This window comes from Rhamphochromis sp. 'chilingali' (genome assembly GCF_963969265.1).
Source record: "Rhamphochromis sp. 'chilingali' genome assembly, chromosome: 17".
Taxonomy (NCBI): Eukaryota; Metazoa; Chordata; class Actinopteri; order Cichliformes; family Cichlidae; genus Rhamphochromis; species Rhamphochromis sp. 'chilingali'.
Window position 1 is genome coordinate 1,871,238 of NC_137944.1, and position 20,734 is coordinate 1,891,971.

At 42.0% G+C, this 20,734-nt stretch overlaps 3 protein-coding genes across 8 annotated transcripts in view; 2 read left to right on the forward strand and 1 right to left on the reverse strand.

The window, feature by feature from the left end:
• The window catches only part of arhgef2a (Rho guanine nucleotide exchange factor (GEF) 2a), a 36,176-nt gene extending 32,650 nt beyond the window's left edge, over nucleotides 1-3,526 (reverse strand). For all 4 annotated transcript variants that reach the window (XM_080863951.1, XM_080863953.1, XM_080863950.1 and 1 more), the window contains exon 1: nucleotides 3,316-3,526. In XM_080863951.1, the coding sequence (XP_080720077.1) occupies nucleotides 3,316-3,378 (63 nt within the window). In that variant the 5' untranslated portion in view covers nucleotides 3,379-3,526. The remainder of the gene's footprint in view (nucleotides 1-3,315) is intronic.
• Nucleotides 3,527-5,011: 1,485 nt separating this feature from the next.
• On the forward strand, nucleotides 5,012-11,339 carry thap7 (THAP domain containing 7). Of its 3 annotated transcripts, none has more exons than XM_080864043.1 (5): nucleotides 5,012-5,102; nucleotides 6,145-6,224; nucleotides 7,523-7,660; nucleotides 7,808-7,918; nucleotides 9,130-11,339. In XM_080864043.1, the coding sequence occupies exons 2-5, from the start codon at nucleotides 6,145-6,147 to the stop codon at nucleotides 10,457-10,459; spliced, it is 1,659 nt and encodes a 552-aa protein (XP_080720169.1). In that variant the 5' UTR covers nucleotides 5,012-5,102; the 3' UTR covers nucleotides 10,460-11,339. The 3 variants fall into 3 exon arrangements, with proteins under 3 accessions (XP_080720169.1, XP_080720167.1, XP_080720168.1); XM_080864041.1 differs by having other exon boundaries at nucleotides 5,031-5,115; XM_080864042.1 differs by having other exon boundaries at nucleotides 5,056-5,418.
• Nucleotides 11,340-14,508: 3,169 nt separating this feature from the next.
• Nucleotides 14,509-19,975, forward strand: s100v2 (S100 calcium binding protein V2). The gene is made up of 3 exons (XM_080864047.1): nucleotides 14,509-14,668; nucleotides 16,612-16,743; nucleotides 19,577-19,975. Exons 1-3 carry the CDS (start codon nucleotides 14,660-14,662, stop codon nucleotides 19,745-19,747), a joined length of 312 nt encoding a protein of 103 aa, XP_080720173.1. The 5' UTR covers nucleotides 14,509-14,659; the 3' UTR covers nucleotides 19,748-19,975.
• Nucleotides 19,976-20,734: the final 759 nt, after the last annotated feature.

A 20,734-nucleotide genomic window follows, 5' to 3' on the forward strand; every position in this document is an offset into this window, starting at 1 on the left:
AATTCTGCATCAAGCCTTGTAATAAGTAAGTAAAGTTTATTTATACAGCACCTTTCACAGACGTGTCACAAAGTGCGTTAAAAGCTAGTTGTTTTAAAAGCATTAAAAGCTTTTTGAACTAAAAATGTCTTTAGCTGCTTTTTGAAGGTCTCCACTGAGTCCAAAGCCCGTAGAAATAAAGGAAGTGCATTCCACAGTCTGGATGCAACAGCCTGGAAAGATCGGTCCCCTCGAGTTTTACAGCGAGTGTGGGGGACCACTAAAAGGTTTTGGTTTGATGACCTCAGGTTACGAGAAGAGGTATGTGTACGAATCACATCAGCAATGGGGGGGGGGGGGGGGGGGGGGGGGGGGGGTGGTGGTCCCTGTAATGGTGTAAAAGTTTTAAAATGGGACCTAAATCTGATTGGTAGCCACTGCAGCGACTTTAACACAGGGGTCATACAAGCTCCCTTGTTCAAGCCGGTCAGCAGCCTCACTGCATAGTTGAACAACCTGTAGACGAGCTAGCCCTTTCATGTTTAGACAAGTAAACAGGCTGTTACAGTAGTCCAGTCTTGTAGAGACAGAAGCATGTATCATCATCTCGAGTTCACTTGTTGACACGATGGATCTAAGTTTTGAAATGTTCCTCAAGTGAAAAAAGCAGGTTCTTACTATCTGATTTAAATGTCCCTCCAAAGAAAAAGCTTCATCAAAACCAACACCCAGGTTTCTAAGCTTATGCTTCTGTGAGGAACCTAAATCACCCAGATGCTGTTTAATATCAGGTATTGCACTGCCTGGTGCAGTAATCAAAGTTTCTGCTTTGGCTGGGTTTAGCTGGAAGCAGTTATTGTTCAAACATTGTTTAATGTTGGTTAAACAATCTGGTTAGTTTGCAGTTGGTTCTCACTGGGTAATCTGGTTTCCTCCCACAGTTAAAAGTCATGTAGTTATTCGAGTTAGGTTAATTGGGGATTCTAAACCTGTTGTTTGTCTCTATGTGATAGACTGGTGACCTGTCCAGGGTGGACCCTGCCTCTTACCCTATCACTTCTGGGTTATGCCCCAGCCCCCCTGCAACCCGGATAAAGCTAGTAGGATGGCAGTGGAAGTTGTTGTAAAGTGGAGACAAAACCATTTATGTTAGCCAGACTCTAGACTTTGTTGAACATTATGTAATATGAAGACAACATGTAGTATTCAAGTGACCAAGTAGTATTGAGGTAAAAGTTATTGAATACTGTTGGAATAAAGTGACAAAATTGTGAAGGATTAAAATATTCCAAGAGCTCAACTTACTTCATTTAAACATGTTTCAATCACGTTTCATCAACACAAAATGCACAGGTTTATTGAATGTGAATAAGTTGTGTTGATTTAACTAAGTTGTTTAAGTTTATGCCAAAGCAAATGTGTGCAACCAATGTCCACTATTGATTTAACACGTTCTTTATTTCAGTGTGAGACTGCGCTTACTTGGGGTTTCTAAGGTAAAAGTAGAGTTGGAGGCAGAGCCTTCAGTTTTCAGACCCCTCTTCTGTGGAACCAGCTTCCAGTTTGGATTCAGGAGACAGACACTATCTAAAGCATATAGTTAGGGCTGGACCAGGTGACCCTGGATCCTGTCACCAAAGCACACGGGGGGGTCATATAACTATTGGGGTTTTCTCTGTATTCTTTGCATTACTGTAGAGGCTTTACTAGGGGTGGGGGAAAAAATCGATACTGTGTAGTATCGTGATATTTTGTTTGCTAATAATGTATCGATACAGGGACAGCAGAAATCGATATTTTGTTACAAAAAAGGTTTTTGTGCTCTGACTTCAGAGCATGTTGATCCTTTTTCTGAGCAAGAATCCTGACATTCCTTCACTGTCCAAATGTGTTTAACTTGTTTTTTGGCAGCAATAAACATGACAGTTTACTTATTTTAATTTATGTTTTATTTTAATTAAGTTTAAAACTTTTTTATTTAATGTAAAATTATATTTTGTTTTAATTTACTTTCAAATTCTTCAGTTGCTGAATGGGCTGCATAGTTATCATATTGCATAGTTCAGAATAGCTGTAATTGTACCAGATGGTTTCAGTTAAGTTGGACTAGACTGTAATACAAACCGTTCAGTTTGTCAACAATAAAACTGACTGAAATGAGAGAAAGACTGAGTGTGAGACTTTGATATTAGATAAAATGAATATTGATAAAGTTTACCTTTATGTACAGAATCTGAATATCGCAAAATATTTTTTAAAAATTGCAATAATGTCGTATCGTGCGTTAAGTATCGTGATAATATCGTATCGTGGGATATATGGTGATTCCCACCTCTAGTCTTTACCTTACAATATAATGCACTTTGAGGCAGTTGTTGTGATTTGACACTGTATAAATAAAACTGAACTGAATTGCTTTAATTCAGCTGCACTGGAAAGCTTTCAATCATTAGAGGCCATTTTAAGGTCATGCTAATGTTAATGTTGGCAATAAAAACCAAGGCAGGGGGATTTTAAGCACAGTTTTAAAGATAAAACACTTTTTATGAAAGTCTGATCGATTGAAAGTTTGACCTTCTTGACCCTGATGACGATTTCAGAGGTCCAGTAAAATCATATTAGACTTCCCTATAGCACTTTTTGGGAATGCTGAAAATACACAGCACACTTAATGAATCATAGTTTCGAAGAAACATCACAGAAAGACTGAGCAGTGTGAAACAACCTGTAATTGGAACAATTCCTTCAGCTCCTCATCTCGAAAATGGGAACCACCACCCCAGTCTGCCTCATCGCAAGCATGGAGGTTGGAGACAAGACATTGTGCCCAACAAAGAAAATGTCTTTGTTGCGCCAAGAAAGCTCAACAGAAACTGGTAACAGCACACAGTCACAGCCATTTCTATGGCAACAGTTGCTATAGTCGAATATAGTCCTAGGAGCTCGCACACAGTGTACAAGCAAACATACTCACAACCACCTACATGCTGCATGTAGACTTAGCTGCAGCCCATGCAGCTACATAAGGCCCAGTGATCTGCCAGCCCTGTGCTCATGTCTTTCAAGAGCTGGCTCTCTGTCACAACACGGAAATGACCAAATTTATGGTTCAGAGTGCAAAAGCGGTGAAGGAGTGAGGAAGTGAGTGGGGGTGGAGACAAAACCATGAACTGCTACGGTCTATGACCTACAATACTGTATTAATGAACACACATTCTAACAATCACAAGATTTTGTAAATGTGCTTTCTTGCCTGTCGTCAAAATATGTCCAACACTTGCCACCGATGCTGTAGTCTTTATTATTAATGCAGAACTCGAGAACATGCCAACTTACCCGCAGGTTGATCTCCCGCATCCTCTCCTGACGCAGTTTTGACAGATTGGTAATTCTGGACATAACGCACTTTCTCAAGACCGACTGAAAAAGCAGTGAGCAAGTCGAAATAAAATATTCAGTTTGAAAGTTTGTATAGTTTTCTGTAAATCATTCAATTCTCCATCAAAGAGAAAAAGGAATAGTCTGTCCTCACTAGCCAACTGCAGTGTGTTTCTGCTTTTAGTGAAGTGACTGTTCCTGTGAGAAATCTGACTTCTGAATCATCACCGCCCCCTCACACTCACACACATACGCATCCACACACACACGTACACAGTATTCGTCCGTCTGTGAAATTTTAGTATAGACTACATTTGCTGTTTGCTGAGCAGCAAAATGAAACCATTTTAAAAACTTGAAATTTTACAATAGCTACCAAGACGATGAAAATATGTAAAACTATTAACTATTAAATTTATAAATGTGTTTGGCCTGTAAATAAAAACATTATGGGAGTCAAACAAGCAGGTTCACACATGAACCTGCTTGTTTGAACAACGACCAGTGACTGTGTGATCCACTCACCTGTGGCCCTTACAGATGATCCCACAGTCTCTGATACTGAGGGTAACAAAGATGGATTACTGGTGTTGTACACGCATCATGACATGTTTGGGAGTTTTTTGTTTGTTTTTTAACAAAAAAGGATTTTTTTGTTCGCACAATTAAATGCCCAGACAAGGATGTAGGTGTTTCCTGTAGGACAGTTATAAAACGCACTGCATTTACATCTCCAACATATTCACATCGCTACCCACGCCTGAGTTAGGTGCAGCGTGTCCATATGGTGCTCGGCAGTGTATGCATTTACACAAGGTGTATTTTAGTCCATCGGGTATGCAGTGATGGTACCGTGTGCTGGCTGGTAGGTTTCACACTTCAAACATGGACATATATGTATGTGAGCACATCCCATATTAACATATGGCGCAACATGTAATAATGGAAAAAAATAAATAACAACAGTTATTTATCCAAGTATTGACTGCACTGTTAGTATGCTTTTCCCTATTCCTTCAGTGGACTTATTTTACTATGTTACTATGACCACTGACCATAGTAGCACAGTGCAGGTCTGCTGAACCTTTGGCACTCAGACAACTTGTTTTTTGTTTGTTTGTTTGAAACTGAAGTTATTTTTGTTAGGAAATAATCTGTGACGCGATGACTCTGTGGACAGCGAGGCAGCTGGCAGGCTGTCAACCATCCACCTTCACTGAAATACGTATCACAGCTGACGTTACAGTAGCACTTATAGTAGTAATAATTATTCTGTTCTATTCTTTTCTATTCATATAGCGCCAAATCATGATAGCAGTCGCCTCATGGCTCTTTATATTATAAAGAATGACAAGATATTTCATTATTTGCAACACAATATAAATATATTGTTTAAATTTAAAATGAACACTAAGAGTAATAGGAAAGCACCCAGTGTAAAAATTGAGGAAATTATAATTCAGAGTGACTATATGAAGAATTTATGTATCAGAGTTTATGTCTCCCTCATCTCTGATAAGTATGAGAGAGAGAGGTGGCTTTATATGAGGACAGCAGTTCAAATTTTACTCTGGGGGGGCAGAACCACAGAAAGGACGCGTTCCTGCTTACACTCCAGTCCAGTAGGTGGCAGTAATGCGACCACTATCAGGTATACGGCGGTAAAAGTGGCAGAGCAGGGCAGGAGGAAGAAGAAGGAAGCGGAAGATGAAGAAAGAAGAAAAAAATTCAGCCATCATTCTGAGGTCAACAGCCGGGGTTGATATTTTTGTTATTATTAATGTTATTATTTACATAATATACACTTCCATGAACTGAAATGCGTTACAACCGAAAGTAAGACCTTCCGTAATGGCGGCTTCGCGTTTTAGGCCCTTCGCCTGCTCGTTACAGAAACAGCAGAAAACCCTGTTAAGTTAAATGTCCAGTGTAACGTACTGTGTGACGCGCCTCCAGGCGGCTCGGTCATGTGTACCTGAACCTGCACCGTCAGGTGATCGAGGACCAGCTAGTCCCGTTTACTCGATTGTTTGAAGCTACATGGGGACTTGGGTTAATCAGGTATGATTCAGACATCCGAGATGGTCACAGATAAGCGGCAAACGTATCGATACTACACACCGCGATCAGCAACTCCGTGATTGGACGAATGAGGAGGGGGCGGTGCATGAAGTTTGGAACAACTGTGGGGTGGATGGAAACAAAAACATTTCTATCCTTTTCGATATCGATCGTATTCTTAATGCTAATGTTGGCAACACGCCAACACAGGCATGACCCCCCCGCCTGTGTTAGGTGTAGCGTGTCCATATGATGATGCCCCCCCCCCCCCCCCCCCCCTTTTTAAAAATTTGACTCAAATTTAGAGAAACGTTTAAATGAAAAACTGCAAGCTTTCGATTCAGGAGAATGAGTATTAATCTATTTGTTAGCCTGAAGCAGCTTTTCAATGGAAAACAGGACTTTAGTCAGACGAATGCTTAATGTTGTTGGACACTAAGGAGCTGGGGAGGAAAAAATAAAAACACAAAAATTCAAACATCCGTCTTTAATTTCTTTTTTCTTTTTTTCACTTGCTGTCAGTTGATACGATACAGAGTAAATGTTTTCTACCATTTTAAAGCTGGTAGGCAGAGAAAGGAATTGACACTGACGGTCAATAAGACTAAAAAAGCAAAATAAAATCTCCATCTCGAAGCAGTAAAATGTGTTTTCTGCTAAACCACACCCCCTTCCATGATAAACTCTCCATTTTTCTACTTTTTCTACTCTTTGTTTTACTTTCAGATGCCAAGACATTGTTCAGCAGGGGGTTGCAAATCCAGGGACAACCATGAGACTCGAAATGCTGGCGTCACCTTTCACAAGTGAGCACTTTACACATTATGTTTGGGTCAGAGTGTAGTAACCAGCTATTGTTTTTATTCACATTCTCTCACACATTTAGACACATGAATGAAACAGAGGAACTCAAAAGCTCACAAATCATCTGCACATCTATATTTCTCCTGTTCTCATATTCACTCAGTAATACACAAGGCTGACGTTCAGGTCAAAATACAGTTAATATTAAGCTCTGTAAAACTGGAGCCAGAAGACATGAGTTTAGCTGTAGTACTTTGTGGGTTTTATAACACGATTAGAATAATTTATTTGAGCAATATGTGGAAAGTTAGAGAAGTTAATCATAATAATACCCAACCTCCTTATAACTAGAAAAATCAACGGTTGATTTAATTTTTCACATTTGGAAAGAGGTTGCAAGTAGTTGAGCCACATGTACAACACCCTCAAACGCTGAATCGCGAGGCGAGTACGCGGGTTGCCTGGTGGGAGGGAACCTGTCTGAATGTGTCTAATCTATGAGGTTCTGACTGAAATATAAATCTAAGTAGTTAATGTGAACCTGTGTGTATACAGACAAAACAAACACAACAGGCAGCAACAAAGTTAATTCCCATGTTATCACAAACAGATTGCATGTACAGCAGGTACAATAAGTGTGGAAAACATAACCAAATTTATTTGTAAAGGTGCTATTGACGTGAAATTCACACCAGATGTTGGTAACAACCCATCCAATCCACACATGCAAAGAAATCAAACCATAGATGTCCATAAATTAGGTCATGTGTAATAATGAGAAATGACTCAGGAAAAAGTAACGCATGAAGAAGAAAGAGAGGTGCGAATAGCATGGACAGTCCCCAAGGGGCAGTTACCGTCCAACAGAGCAGCATGACTTTGAAGAGAAGGACAGGGCATCAACAGGCAGTAAGAGTGAGATAATAAATACACAGAATAAACATTATATACACACTTTTAAAATCACACAGTATTTCAGTACTTGTTGTACCTGCTGTGACTGCCACTTTGACCCCATTCAGACCTTCAGCAGACAGGCTCCATCACGTTGCTGTTGAGTTTTGATGCACCAGTATCTCTCTGCGAGTGGTCACACACCTGGTCGCCATCGTCAAAGCAACGCTTTCAACAGGAAGTTCATGGCACGTGGTCGCAGTGAATTTGTGTTATTCACATTCAAATGGAGATGTACTGATGATGTTGTGACGTTATGTTCTTTGAAATATTATAATATATCTTTATTGAACTTGACCTGAAATGGAAGCTTAATGTAACACAGACTGATGTTGTGGCTGACTAGGTTACCCAAAGGAGCGGCTCGGAGAAACCTTTGGATCAGTAACTGTCACCGCGCAGACTCCTGGGATCCTCAGACGGACTTTGTCTATTTTTGTTCAAAGCACTTCCCACCCGAGAGTTTTGAGCTGAGTGGAAGCAGGTGTGTATCGACCAGCTGGACTTTCACAGGTTACAGATACCACTTCAGCTAAAACCAGAATTTTCTGTTATTAACTGCTGGTGTAGTTTTCAGTTATGGCAGTGTTGCGATAGCAGCCTAAGTATTGTTTTTGACCCTTTCACACAGTGGAATCAGACGACTAAAGGAAGATGCAGTTCCTACTTTATTTGATTTCCCTCCAGCAGCCAAACACAAAAGAGCAGGAAGGCAGCAGAAAGAAGACAACATCCCTGTCAGGTAATCAAACCTCACACAGGCTGATAGTTTGTCATCATCTGTGAGCAGATTCTGAGCTCCTGAAGTGATTCATTATTTTATAGTTATTTAAACATAGTCTTTGCTTCAGTTCCCACTCTGTGAGGATGCTCTGTGAAAGAACAGGCCAACTCTAACGTTCGCTTGTATTCTTCTGATTCTGTTACGGGAGCATCAGGTATGCCTGCAAGTCAAAGTGCAATGATTTTTGGTGTAATTTAGCATAATAATTAGTACGTGATAAGTTACAATAAACTAAGAAATTGTTACTTTAGTTACCAAGTATCAGGAAAACATGAGAATTCCAGCAGCTCTCTGATTCTTGGTTCGAGCACCGAGTACGTGCTGGGGTCAGCTCTACATGCAAAAGATCTGAGACCAGCTGGCTGATCTAGGACCAGCTCTTTGAGGTGATGAGATGAGGGATTTACTTTAATTAAGGTTGAAGTAATCATCTGAGATGACTATAAGTGATCCCTGAATAGGGTAAATATATCCATACTGAAAAACCATAATGAGCAGGTGTTGATGAATGAGTGCCTAAAGTTTTGAACCCCAGTGGAAGGAGGCCACACCCAGCTGGGCAGCTGGGTGTGGCCTACAGTTAGCATGACATCTGTCAGCATAGCAGTCAGGGTAAAAACAGGGAAGAAATCAACCATGTTAGCATCCTGTGACAACTGTGATGCTGCATAAAGGTTTGCCACGATGATTAAAATGAACAGAGAAAAATTTATCATAAAAATAGAAATGATATAGTGAATAGAAAATAGGAAAAAATAAATGTTTAAGAAAAGATAGATGTGAAATAGTGAATGAATCTGAAGCACTCAGTGGTGACAGATGTGAGATGTTAAACCTTCACAGCCTGCAGTGCTGTGAAGGTTTTGAGCCGTCACTCATTTCTTCATGTGTTTCTAGAAAAACAGGAAAGGCTGCAAACATTTAAAGATGTGCAAACACACATTAACATTAGTGTTTAAAGATAACTTTTGTTTCATTCTCTGTCAAGATGGTTCCACACTGTATCGGTTATGTTGAGGTCCACAGTGTTCAGTTTATGCTTTTACTGCATTTGCAGTTTGAATAGAAATAAAAAAGAATACAGTCATCCATAATCTGCTAGACGGCTGTAGTGTTAGTGGCTATTTGATTGTCCAGGAAAAACTAATTTGTCACAGTTTCTTCTGCAGGAAGAGTTCCCACTCAGGAGCACAGGATGGCACACATCAGGAGATCAACCAGCGTCACACTGCAGAAGAACCCACAGTTGAAAAGTCAGTGAGCTCCACTGAGGAGACTACTCAAGACATGCCTGGATTTTCTCAAGAAACATCAGGGTTGGAGCAGCTGTCGCAGCAAGAACTCGGTCCTCCACCTCCAGAGTCTCGACCCGTTTCCCCGTCACGTTACATGAGACGTCTGCCCCCCCCTCCAGGCTTCTACTTGTCAAAGGAGCACAGCTACGCTCAGCTCTGTCCCCTGTTGTGGAGGAGACGTTATGACCAAGTTGTAGACTGCTTGGAAAAAGCCCTACGACAACTGCATGCAGCCAGGCGGAGGGAAAGCCGTCTGCGGAGCACCGTGCTGGGGCTCCGTGATAAGCGACTAAAGCACATTCTGCTTCTGTCACAGAATGGTTGCAAAAACAGGGGAAGCTGCATAGAGGGGGGAGAAGAAAGACAGCACAAAGGAGATCCTGACCTAGAGGAGAATGAGGCTAAATCCAAAGATATGAAGTTGATTGAGGACAAATGTGCTGATCAAATGGAGACAGGATGTAATTTTCTACCAGAGTCCAGTAGCTGGTCTGAGACGGACAAGGGAAACTGTTTGTACTGTGGAAAAGGGCAGGGGCAGAGTGGTGGGCATTTGGAGCACGAGGACTCACCGAACACCCAGAGAAATGTTGCAACAAGCTCCTGTGACACAGCTGAAAATGTGGATCACGTTCAGATAGATAGGCAGCAAGAAACAACCTGGAAAGACGTAGAAACCAGTGATACCAGTGTAACAAGTTCCCAAGTTTTGTTGCAAAATCCAGGTGTTCAGCATATAGTCTCAGCTGGAGTGTGCTTTCTTAAAACTGACGAGCAGAGTTTGCATTATCTAGGCTCTCAGCAGAAGCTGCTGCTCTCTGACAAACGCCACGGAGAGTCTGACGTGACGAGTCAGGATCACCACCGCGACCTGCAGCACCAGCTGCTATGGTTACAGGACAGCGCAGACGGGCGGGTGATCTTGTTGACTGTCCCGACTGACGACGAGCCGCAACGTTTTGTCACGATGGAGAACGTGGCCGGCGAAGAAAAAAACACTCTTTTGTCAGAACTGGATCTAAAAGGTGTGGAATACTTAACAGAGAGCAGCGGAGGCATGTCCAGAGTTGAGTCGTCACCGGATCAACACAGCGAGCAGAATTCAAATGGTGCGTTAGTGGAAATACGGGACGATGTCAGGATGAAACTTAAAGAGCACCTGGAGGGTTTCCACCTTCAACTGAGCACCGAGTTTACAAACTGACAAGGATTATATATATTAGGGCTGCTCGATTATGGCAAAAATGATAATCACGATTATTTTCACTGAAATTGAGATCACGATTATTTGACGATATTTATTTAACCCTTTAAGACCTACTATAGAACCAAGTCCACCAGAGCTTATATTATATTTTTACATGCTGTAGTGCCATTTGTGGGAGCATTTCAAGTTGCTATACATCAATACAACTGTTATAGCCCATATTTTAATAATATGTATGCATTAAGTCCATAGTAATTACATAAATTGCAAAAAAGTGCAATAAACTACAAAAAAAATTGAAAATCGCTTTTGTTTTGTTTACATATATTTCTACTTGGAGAAATTTAAGAGGTTTATCCCTCAAAACTTTAAATACAATAAAGTTGCAAAAAATAGTTTACAACAACAGGAAATTTATTTTGAGTGTCTTCATAGTTTTATTTTGGAGATACAGCAATTTTTATATACTGCAGGAAAAACAAAAAACAATCCTATGATGCAAATTTGCAAAGAAAACAGCATGTGCATCATTTCACTGTGGGAAGTGTTACAAACAGCTGATAGGAACGGCAAAGCGTGTTTCTGGAATATTATGTTTTTGTTCCTGCAAGCGCTTTTTATGCAATTTTTGCAAAGCTATATGTGGAAGGAAACTGTGACCGAGGACAAGCTGATGGCATCAGATGTAAGTACAACTCCTCCGGTTTCATATGCAAAACAAATTATTGCGCTAGCTTACACGGTTCAGGTTCTACAGGGATTTAACAATAGTTACACAACACGGAGCGTGCTGCTCTGACCGGCTTTAAAGGGTTAACAATGACTTTAAAAAAATAATATAACATAGTGTGCAACACCACTGAAGTTTTTTTTTTTTACCTCTCTTTTCAACCAACGGCAGTCACTCTCCAAATAACTTCTGCTTAGCTTTCCGAGCTTCCCTCGGGTCCTCTTAATCAGCGGTCTCCAACCTTTTTTGCGCCACGGACGGTTTATGCCCGACAATATTTTCACGGACCGGCCTTTAAGGTGTCGCGGATAAATGAGGGAGGGGCTAATAATCGGCTCAGTCATTTTTAATGATCGTTGAAAGCCCAGATCGTAATCGTGATTAAAATTCGATTAATTGAGCAGCCCTAATATATATCTGTATAATTTTAATGTGACTGCACATTTCAATCTGGCAGCAGGTTAAAAATGCTCACCCATCTGTGCTATCAGCCAAAGCATTGAAAACACAGCTTAAATCCAAGTTCCTGGCATTATGCTCACCCTGCTCTCGTCTCTACTTCCTCTTCTAAGCTCTACTCTTTTGCTTTGCTTAGCTGAGGTCCAAAGGTTTGCAAATATTTTGCACAAATGACAGGAAACAAGGTCAGGAAGTGCAAGCAGTACATTTCCCAGCTCCCACTCACCATTAAAACTTTTCAGAGATGGTAACTACTTTAATCGGTGTGACTGTACATTTAGAGCTAAAAGTTCATAGTTCATACTGCTGGCGTTTCTTTAAAAGACTTAAACATACAGCGGAGCTCTTTTAAGAATACAAGCATCCAGTGTATGGTAGAGAAGGGAATCTCCTTCCTTCAGGGCTGCCCCGCCTGACATTACACCTGTATTAAATGCTGGCTCTCTTCCACTGTGCGTTTGGTCTCATGTCCCTCTATCTCTTCTCTCTCCCTTTGTGCCCGATGAATCACACCACAGCCTGGTTCTGCCCGAGGTTTCTTCCTCTTACAAGGGAGTTTTTCCTTCTGTGTTATCGGTGCATGTGTGAGTTCAGGGTGGTTATGGCTTTAGGGAAGAAACTGTTTTTGAGTCTGTGGGTTTTCTGAGCTGTCCTTGATGATGTTTGCTGCTCTGCTGAGGCAGCAGGAGGAATAAATGTCCATCAGGGAGGGGGGAGGGCAGCCGATGATCTTTTGTGCTGTCTTGACCACACTCTGAAGCCTCGCTCTATCCGCCTTAGTGCAGCTGCTGTACCATACCGTGATGCAGTATGTCAGCAGGCTCTCAATGGACGAGCAGTAGAAGGTCAGCAGCAGGTTGGAGTTCAGCTTCTACTTCCTGAGGACTCTCAGGAAGTGCAGCCGCTGTTGGGCCTTCTTGACGACCACTGAGATGTTGTCTGTCCAGGAGATGTCAGCAGAGATGAGGACACCAAGGAACCGGAAGCTGTGGACCCTCTCCACACACTCCCTGTTGATGTAAAGGGGGGCCAAGTCAGTGCCTCCTGAAGTCGACAATGAGCTCTTTGGTTTTCTTAGTGTTCAGTGCCAGGTTGTTTTCTGAACACCAGGCTGCCAGCTTCAGGACTTCCTCTCTGTACTCTGCCTCATCTCCCTTTGAGATGAGTCCGACTACTGTGGTGTCATCAGCAAACTTGATGGTGAGTGTTGTTGTGGGTTGAGCTGCAGTCGTGGGTGTAGAGAGAATACAGGAGGGGGCTCAGCACACAGCCCTGTGGGGAGCCGGTGCTCAGTGTGCGAGTGGAGGAGAGATGAGGGCCGAGTCTTACAGTCTGGGGCCGGTTTGTGAGAAAGTCCTTTATCCAGGCACATGTGAGAGGAGGGAGGCCAAGAGTGGCCAGTTTGGTGATGAGGATGTCCGGGGTGATTGTATTAAAGGCTGAGCTGAAGTCCACGAAGAGCATTCGGACGTAGCTCTGCTGCTGCTCTAGGTGACTCAGCACAGCGTGGACGGCTGTGGAATAATAATAATATAACTAATAACATGAACTTTGGAAAAAGCTTCACAAAGTACTCCAGTACTGCACAGGGTGAGAGATATACATGTTTCAGTGCAAGGGAGCCTGCCAGCTGCCAACATCAGGTAACATATCCCCCGGGGTCCTGAAAGTAGGAGGAGACCACTCAAAGTATCCTTTCTCTACATTATTCTGGATGCTAATATTCCCAACATTGAGGTAACGTACAAAAAACAAGAGCTGCTCATGTTTACATCATAGAGATCGTGTAAACCTTTTTAAACAGTGTGCATTTTACCTGTGAATTGAATTTTAGATCTACAAATATTTACTCATTTTTTTCACTCCATTGCCTAAAACAGGGACCATTACTGAAAGGTTTTGATAGTGGAGGGGCATGCTGGGAAATGTATTCCTACACACTGTGGTAAGGACACCAAACTGAATATGGCCCAAGGTTTTACACCTGCACACAGTCACGATGTGGGGGGAAAGTTAATGAACACATGGATGGTTGTCTCTGGCTTTCAGAGATGTAGCCGGTTCTCCAGTAATATGCTAATATACTTAATCAAAGACTAACTCAGAAACAAGTCTTTTGCCCGGGTAACTAATAAAAACCCATCTGAAGCTTAGCACAGTTGTCAAGGCCCCGAGAGCTAAAGCTTGGTGCCCGTTTTTGCTGGTAAATTTCACTGAATGTTTGTATTTCAAAGAATTAAAGTTTAAAGTGCTCTGAAGAGCGGAGGCCGTGTGGCTGTTACTGTAGAACCTGTGGGAGGAGCTACAATCCTGAGAATGATTGACGGCATCCTGCTGAAACTGCGTTGCAGCTTCTGGGATTGGGTGTGGCATTAACCCTTAACCGTACGAACACCGGCGCATACATGAGAAGGAGGGGGAGCGGGTCTTTATTGGTGAGGGGCAAATGCAGCCTGCTCTTATCTTTCCCAGCTTGGATGCAGTTCTTTAAAAAATGTTTTTTAAATTCCAATATCCCCCACCCCCTCTGCGCCACCACACAAACCGGATAACAGGAATGTGCTCATACCTGCTGTCTCTGTCCTTACTCTTTTAGTTTTGTTTCTTTTTAATCAGAGAACATCCTTTTAGGGACTTTTCCTATAAGCTGTACCGTGTACAGTCCGAGTAAAGCAGTTGTTGCAGAGAACAGCAGTTTCCAGCTTTGCTAAAAGTTTCCAGATGTGGAACAAGCTGTTGACTGCTGTCCGAAGTGTGGCACATCCTTTGTGCTGTGTAATGACACACTCACGAAAAACACAGCCTGAGATGTACATGTGTGACTGTCTTGTATAACTGTGGTAAATTCATGGCATTGCGTCGGCGTTATCTAAGAGCACAGCTCCTTCCTGGCTCTTCTTTGTGGCGGAGGGAGGATCTCGGAATGCTGCCAGCTGGTGACAGATGCAGGGCTTCACTGAACCTCTCCAGCAGCGAGAAACACAGGAAGACGAGTTACCGCAGTCAACATGCCTCAGGTAGGTAAAGACAACTTCTTTTAGTGCCGACATGTAAAATTGGACCTCTTGGCAGCAGACGTTTACACCGTCGGCTCTTTAACCGGGAAAAGGTGGTTTGGTGCGAAATCAATATGTGGAATTTTTTTTAAAAAAATGGCCTCTGTGCGCTTCACGGAGAAGCGACGTGTCACACAAGGCGTCAGATTATCAGCGGGGGGACTGTGTTTGGATACGCAGGTGTAAATACTTATCATTCAGAAGTGACTGAAACATCAGCAATGGATTATTCTCGAACTTTTTTTTCGGGGAGAAACTTCCAGAGGTATGCGGCCCCTCCCCGAAAAGAAGTGCTAAGCGCAGGGTCCTGCCGCTCCTCCACGACGAATTCAAAGTGGTAACAGTACACGCGTGTAATTCATCACAGTTTGGTGCTAATTTGTAACAAACAGTTAACTTGCGGGTAAAGTACCTTGACCCGTAAAAGCGTGTGTCTGTTATACTGTGGGTCGCATTTTGTAGCGCGGTTCGGTCCACTTACACGAGTGTCTGTGAATGAGTGCAAAGTTGAGTAATCACCTTTATCCTCTGATGAAATGTTATTTATCGTGATGGGTGTTGTCTCTTGCAGGATGTCAGTGAGCCTCGGGTATAGTGGAAGGGCTTAATGCCTGTACAGCCACAGCACGTGACAGAAATCAAACCAGTTTCATATTTGCTGAAGAGTTTTGACTCTTCGCCACTCTCAGACACCAAATGGTGAATGCTGCCAGGAAGAATTCTGTTCCACATGATGGCTGAAGGGCTTACTCACTCCTTTCATTTGGCACCAGTCTGCACACACGTTTGTAGCTCTCGACTTATTGAAACAGCAGTTTTATCTGCACGAGCTCAGACAGCGATCCACCTCTGTGTGTCCGTGTGCTCCACGACTCTGCAGCGTTTCCTCATTTTCCTGTTTCTCTATGCTCCTTCTCATATCCCTGTTGCTCACAGGAACAGCGAGTATCTCGCATTATTCCATGGTTACATCTTGAACCGTTTAGTAAATGAGACAAAACAGTCAAGGCAAGGAATTTCCTGAAGGAAAGCCAGTGCTCTGTAACCCATGATCAAGGAACACACGGGCATTACAGAGCCACAAACTGACCCAGACTTTGTCGCACCTCATTTTTGAATCTCCACTGTGTGGAGTTTACATCAAGCTTTACAACAAGCTGGATTCGATATGTTAATGAGCACCCACGTTAACTATTTAAGATAAATCACTAATAGACTTCAAAGAAATATAAAAACAACAAATTCAGTGAAATAAATAGATCTCCTGACCATTGCTACTTTCTTTGAAATACTTTTTCACAACGGTGAAGAAGGCTTGCTGCAGCTTGTGGTACGTTAGTCAGAAAGGGTGTGGTTCTGACAAAGCTGCTGCCACACATGCATTGAGAAACAGCAGGAGCACTGGGACCTGTTCTGATGGCCAACGAATAATAATTGGATGAGTTTCTCAACAGGCTCATTGTAATGACTTCATAGGGCAATGATGTGTCGCGTTTCTAGGTTGGTGTTTGCTCAAAATGCAGCCGCAACAAGATCTAAAATGCATGTTGGACAGCGCCGGTGGGTAATGCGGTTTCCTCACAGCGAGAAGGCACCTGGTCTGAACCCTGAGTGGGAACTTTCCTCTGGGTCCTCCAGCGTCCTTCCCAGTTAGGTTCACTGGTGACTCTAAATTGGCCATGACTGAGGGAGATAAAACGGTTGAAGGGTACAGAGTGCTAAATTAATGTACAGGTAAAATTGGACTTAAATGTGGTGCATAAAGCAAGATCTGAAAGTGTTTTTTGTTTGTTCTGTTTTAGGGTAAATGACATAATAAACTTTTTAAGAAAAACAGGTTTCTTTTAAAATTACCTGGCTTTCTCTTTTGTTGTTTTTTTCTTTTCGCCTTTAATTTTTCCCAGTATTCTGACCTGGAGAGTGCCATTGATACACTGGTCAGCCAGTTCCACTCCGCTTCAGCAGACAAGTCTCCGACGCTGAAAAGTGATGAATTCAAAAATCTTTTGTCCTCCCAGATGCCCAATCTGATGAAGGTAAGTCCACCGTAAGCCTCCTTGTGCTTCTCTCTGACCGGGATCGCAGTTATCTGTAGCAAATGGGTGTGGCAGCACACCTAACCATATTCAGCTTGCACAAAGACTAAGGGGAACATGCTTACAACAGAGTTATACAAGCCTAATCCACACACAGGCAAACACACACTAAAAAATGTTAATCCTCTGAAGACATGCACTCCTTTCCATTAATCTAACAGCGTCTCAGCCTAACCTCTGAATACAAACATAACTGCTGATCTGTAAAAGTTTCTAAGGCAGTCTTACTTGGTTAGACCTTAGATTAGATTTACAAGTAAATTCTGACATGGTCAGGTTAACGGACAGGCATTAAGATTAAAACTGCACACCAGTCTCTCCTGCATCATCAACTCTCTACAGATTCATTTGAAGATTGCTGTAATTTACTGTGACTGAAACATGTTTTTCAATGTTTTTTCATTAATCTCCTCAATAATATAAATCATTTCTATTCATGGTAACAATTCTGTATAAGTCTGTGAGAGTTTTTGGCAGTTTTGTTTTGTTATTTTGTACAAACTTACGGTTCAGCTGTGCTATCAGACAAAATGCCAACATGCACACTTCTAGTATTTAATCATTAATACTAAACTAAAGAGCTCTGAGTGTCAGTAAGACTTGAAAAGCACTATATATTCTCCCCAGCCACTTTGTTAGGTACACCTTTTCATCTGCTCATTAAGGCAATCTAACCAGCCATCACACGTGGTGGTAACAATGCATTTAGGCTGTTGTCAAGAGTGTCTGCTGAAGTTCAAACCAAGTATTAGAATGAGGAAGAAAGGACTTAAATTACAGGCCAGATTGCTTCGATCTGATAAGAAGGTAACAGGAACTTTGATTAAAAAAAGAATGCAGTGGAGCATCTATAAATGCGAAACCACACCAGATGCCAGTCCTGTCAGCTAAGAACAGGAAATGAGGCCACAATTTGCACAGCCTCATCAAAATTGGTAAATAGACTGATTCTTATATAGCACTTTCCTACTCAAAGCACAACTTACCTCATTCACACAAGCACTTTTTCTAGGCCCAAGTCCTTTTCTATTTAACAGTCACGCACATCTTGCCCAAGAATACTTTGGCATGCAGATCAAACCACCAAGCTTCCAATCAGCAGATGATCTGCTCTGCCTCCTGAGCTGCAGCCACCCCAACAAATTGGACAACATTTGAAGATGTTGTCTGACCTTTTGAGTCTTGAGTTCTGCTGCTCCATCCTGCTTTCAATGCATGTAATGGTTTAGGGCCCTTTGTGGTCCCTTAGCATCAGTTGACCATAGTTTATATACCACCGCCTATTTGAAGATTATCGCTGACCATGTAAACCCCTTTATATCCATCTACTGAATGGACTCCACAGTCACCGCATCTCAAGACAAAGTACTACGGCAGCTCTGAGAGGACAAGGTGGATCCAACCCTGTGTGACCAATGTGTACCTAATAAAGTGGGCAAATATTGCATATAGTAAAAGATGAATCCATTTAATTAAACATACAGAGTGAGTCTGTCTAAAAACATGTGAAGATGCAACCCGATTCACGCAGCGTTCCATTGTGATTAGGGTTTATTTACAGTGTTTTTATGTACGAGCAACAGTAGTGTAGGGTTTCAGCTCCTTCCTGCTGGGTCAGCACTCCGGAGCATTCGAAACATCAAACTGTGACACCTCATTCACCTTGCGGTAGTCCAAACAGAGCCGTATAGACCCATCTTTCATCACTGCAAGAATCATGGGGCTACACCAGGCACTGTGGGACTTTCACCCTCATCTTCAGCATCACAGCCAGTTCTGCCTGAACTATTTGCCTTTTGTGTTCTGGTAGCCTGTAGAGCCGTGATGCACCATCACATCAGGGCACGTCAAAGTGGTGCTCCATGAGCGTGGTGTGACCGGACAAGGGAGAACACATCTGAAAACTACTGCTGCAGTGCAGCAACATTCATTGTTTGGGTCTGTGTGAGTTGGTCGTCACACTGGAGGGAGGCGGGAATCACCAGAGAAGTGGTTTCAGCCACTCTCCATGCTTTGAGGTGATATACCTGTGTGGCTCCTTCCTGGTCCGACCGCATTACTTCAAAATCAACATCCCCCACTCACTGGGTGACTCTAAAGGGCCCTCGTCACTTAGCAAGTCATTTTACTGTGGCACTATCGTGTTTTATAATCCACAAGAACTCAAAACAATATCCCAGTGCACTCCTGTGAAATGGTCAGATGGCTCAAATGGGACCTCCATTAACGGTACCGGGTTCAAGTGCCATCTGGCATAGACAAAAGGCAGATCCTCAGGAAGCATCAATGGTGGTCTTCAGGCATGAGGCCCAGCCGATCCACAACCATCTGTCGGATGTCCTCAAAGCACCAGCTTTACAAAGTTAAATACATTAAAAACATTAACCCATGGTAAATGAACTGGCGTATCTACCACTCAGAGCTCTTCACACTATAAGGCACATTCACATAGCCACATTCTTACAATGCATGCACTCTTGAGTGCACAAATACACCGGTGGATGCGTTGGGACCATTTTGGTGCTCAGTATCTTGAGCAAGTCTTGTCAGAGTGTCTTCAGTTGTACTAGTTTTATTCTGGGTAAAATTCTGTCATTTCAGTGCTCCCTGTTTGCGTTTGTTTTTGTCTGATCAGATTTGTCTTAGGTGATATTCCAAACTGTGATCAGTAACCTAACGGTTTGTAATTAACTGGAATGATATTTTCTTGTAAGTCTGGTTTAGGTGTTAACATTTTCACTTTAACGTGAGTTGTTTTGTCGTGTTCTGACAGGGCGTCGGCACCGACCAGGGATTTGGTGATATCCTGCGGAAGATGGGTGTAGGTGATGGCGAGGGGATCTCTTTCAAGCACTTCTGGAATTTAATCCAGTCACTAGCCACCTCGCAGTTTGGCCACCTTAGCGGTCAGAAGGGCTCGTCATGCAGCTGTATTCTCCTGTAAAGAGCAGCTTCTCAGCCCAACACGTATTTGGAAATTTAACTCAGCAGAGTAACACATACACATCACGCTCACAAAGAATTGTCAAACATAATACAAGGGTTCAAAATCCATTCTAAGCATTGATGACTAAACATTACAGTTTTAACTAGTTTACCTTTGAATTCAGATTACTTTGTTTAAGTTCAAAGTAAAATGTAAACTGATTTTGAATAAAATACTCAATTTGTCCTCCTTTGTATTATTATTTTTTTTTCCATTTATCATGCTGCACATGTTACAATAGCCTAAACCTTATGTGATTAGACTCCACAGTGTCACTGGTGTCTGAATGTTCTTCTCTCTTTGCTTCAAGATGCTCATCATATTTAGTTCTTTGGGTGTTTGGTCCAAAAAGTGTTCTACAAATTTTAAAACTATAAATCTTACAAACACCTCTGCTTTGAATAAAAACATACATGGAACTAAGTTGGTTGTTTGAAAAAGAAAGCTGTTAGCTATCGTCAAAACCAGAGTGAATAACTTCTGTCCCGTTCATGTCGCTCCAGTTTGTCATGTTTTTGATTTGCAAAAGTGTTGGGTGCTTTAAAACTGGTCCATATCACTATATTAATGGTCTGCTGGTGTGGTATTTTCAACTTGATATGTATTTCTTAATAGGTCAGAGGTCAACATTTTAAATGGTTAGGTCAATGAAATACAAAAAAAAAGGTAAAACATGATTTACTATTTTAGAAAAGGGAACAAAAAACAAGCTCCGCCTTCCCTTGCCTAATAATAGTCACGCCAGGTGACGTTCCAATTATGTGGTCAACTTTAAGAGAGATTTAACATCAAGTCATTGGAAATATTCATCACTTTCAGACCTCTGAAGTGTAGAATTTATTTCCTGGCTTGTAGAAAGTTGACTCGCGAGTAAATTGTTTCTCAGTAACAAAACACGTTGTTTTGTATTATTTCTAATAATAGAATTATATTTGAAATCTCAAA

What these genes read in the sequence shown, in the direction of transcription:
- thap7 (XM_080864041.1), top strand. Translation starts at nt 5,065, where the DNA reads ATGAAGAAAGAAGAAAAAAATTCAGCCATCATTCTGAGGTCAACAGCC. An exon ending in GCTGGCGTCACCTTTCACAA is followed by an intron (nt 6,225 to 7,522) that starts GTGAGCACTTTA and finishes GTGGCTGACTAG; the next exon opens with GTTACCCAAAGGAGCGGCTC. An exon ending in TTTGAGCTGAGTGGAAGCAG is followed by an intron (nt 7,661 to 7,807) that starts GTGTGTATCGAC and finishes CCTTTCACACAG; the next exon opens with TGGAATCAGACGACTAAAGG.
- s100v2 (XM_080864047.1), top strand. An exon ending in AGATGCCCAATCTGATGAAG is followed by an intron (nt 16,744 to 19,576) that starts GTAAGTCCACCG and finishes GTGTTCTGACAG; the next exon opens with GGCGTCGGCACCGACCAGGG.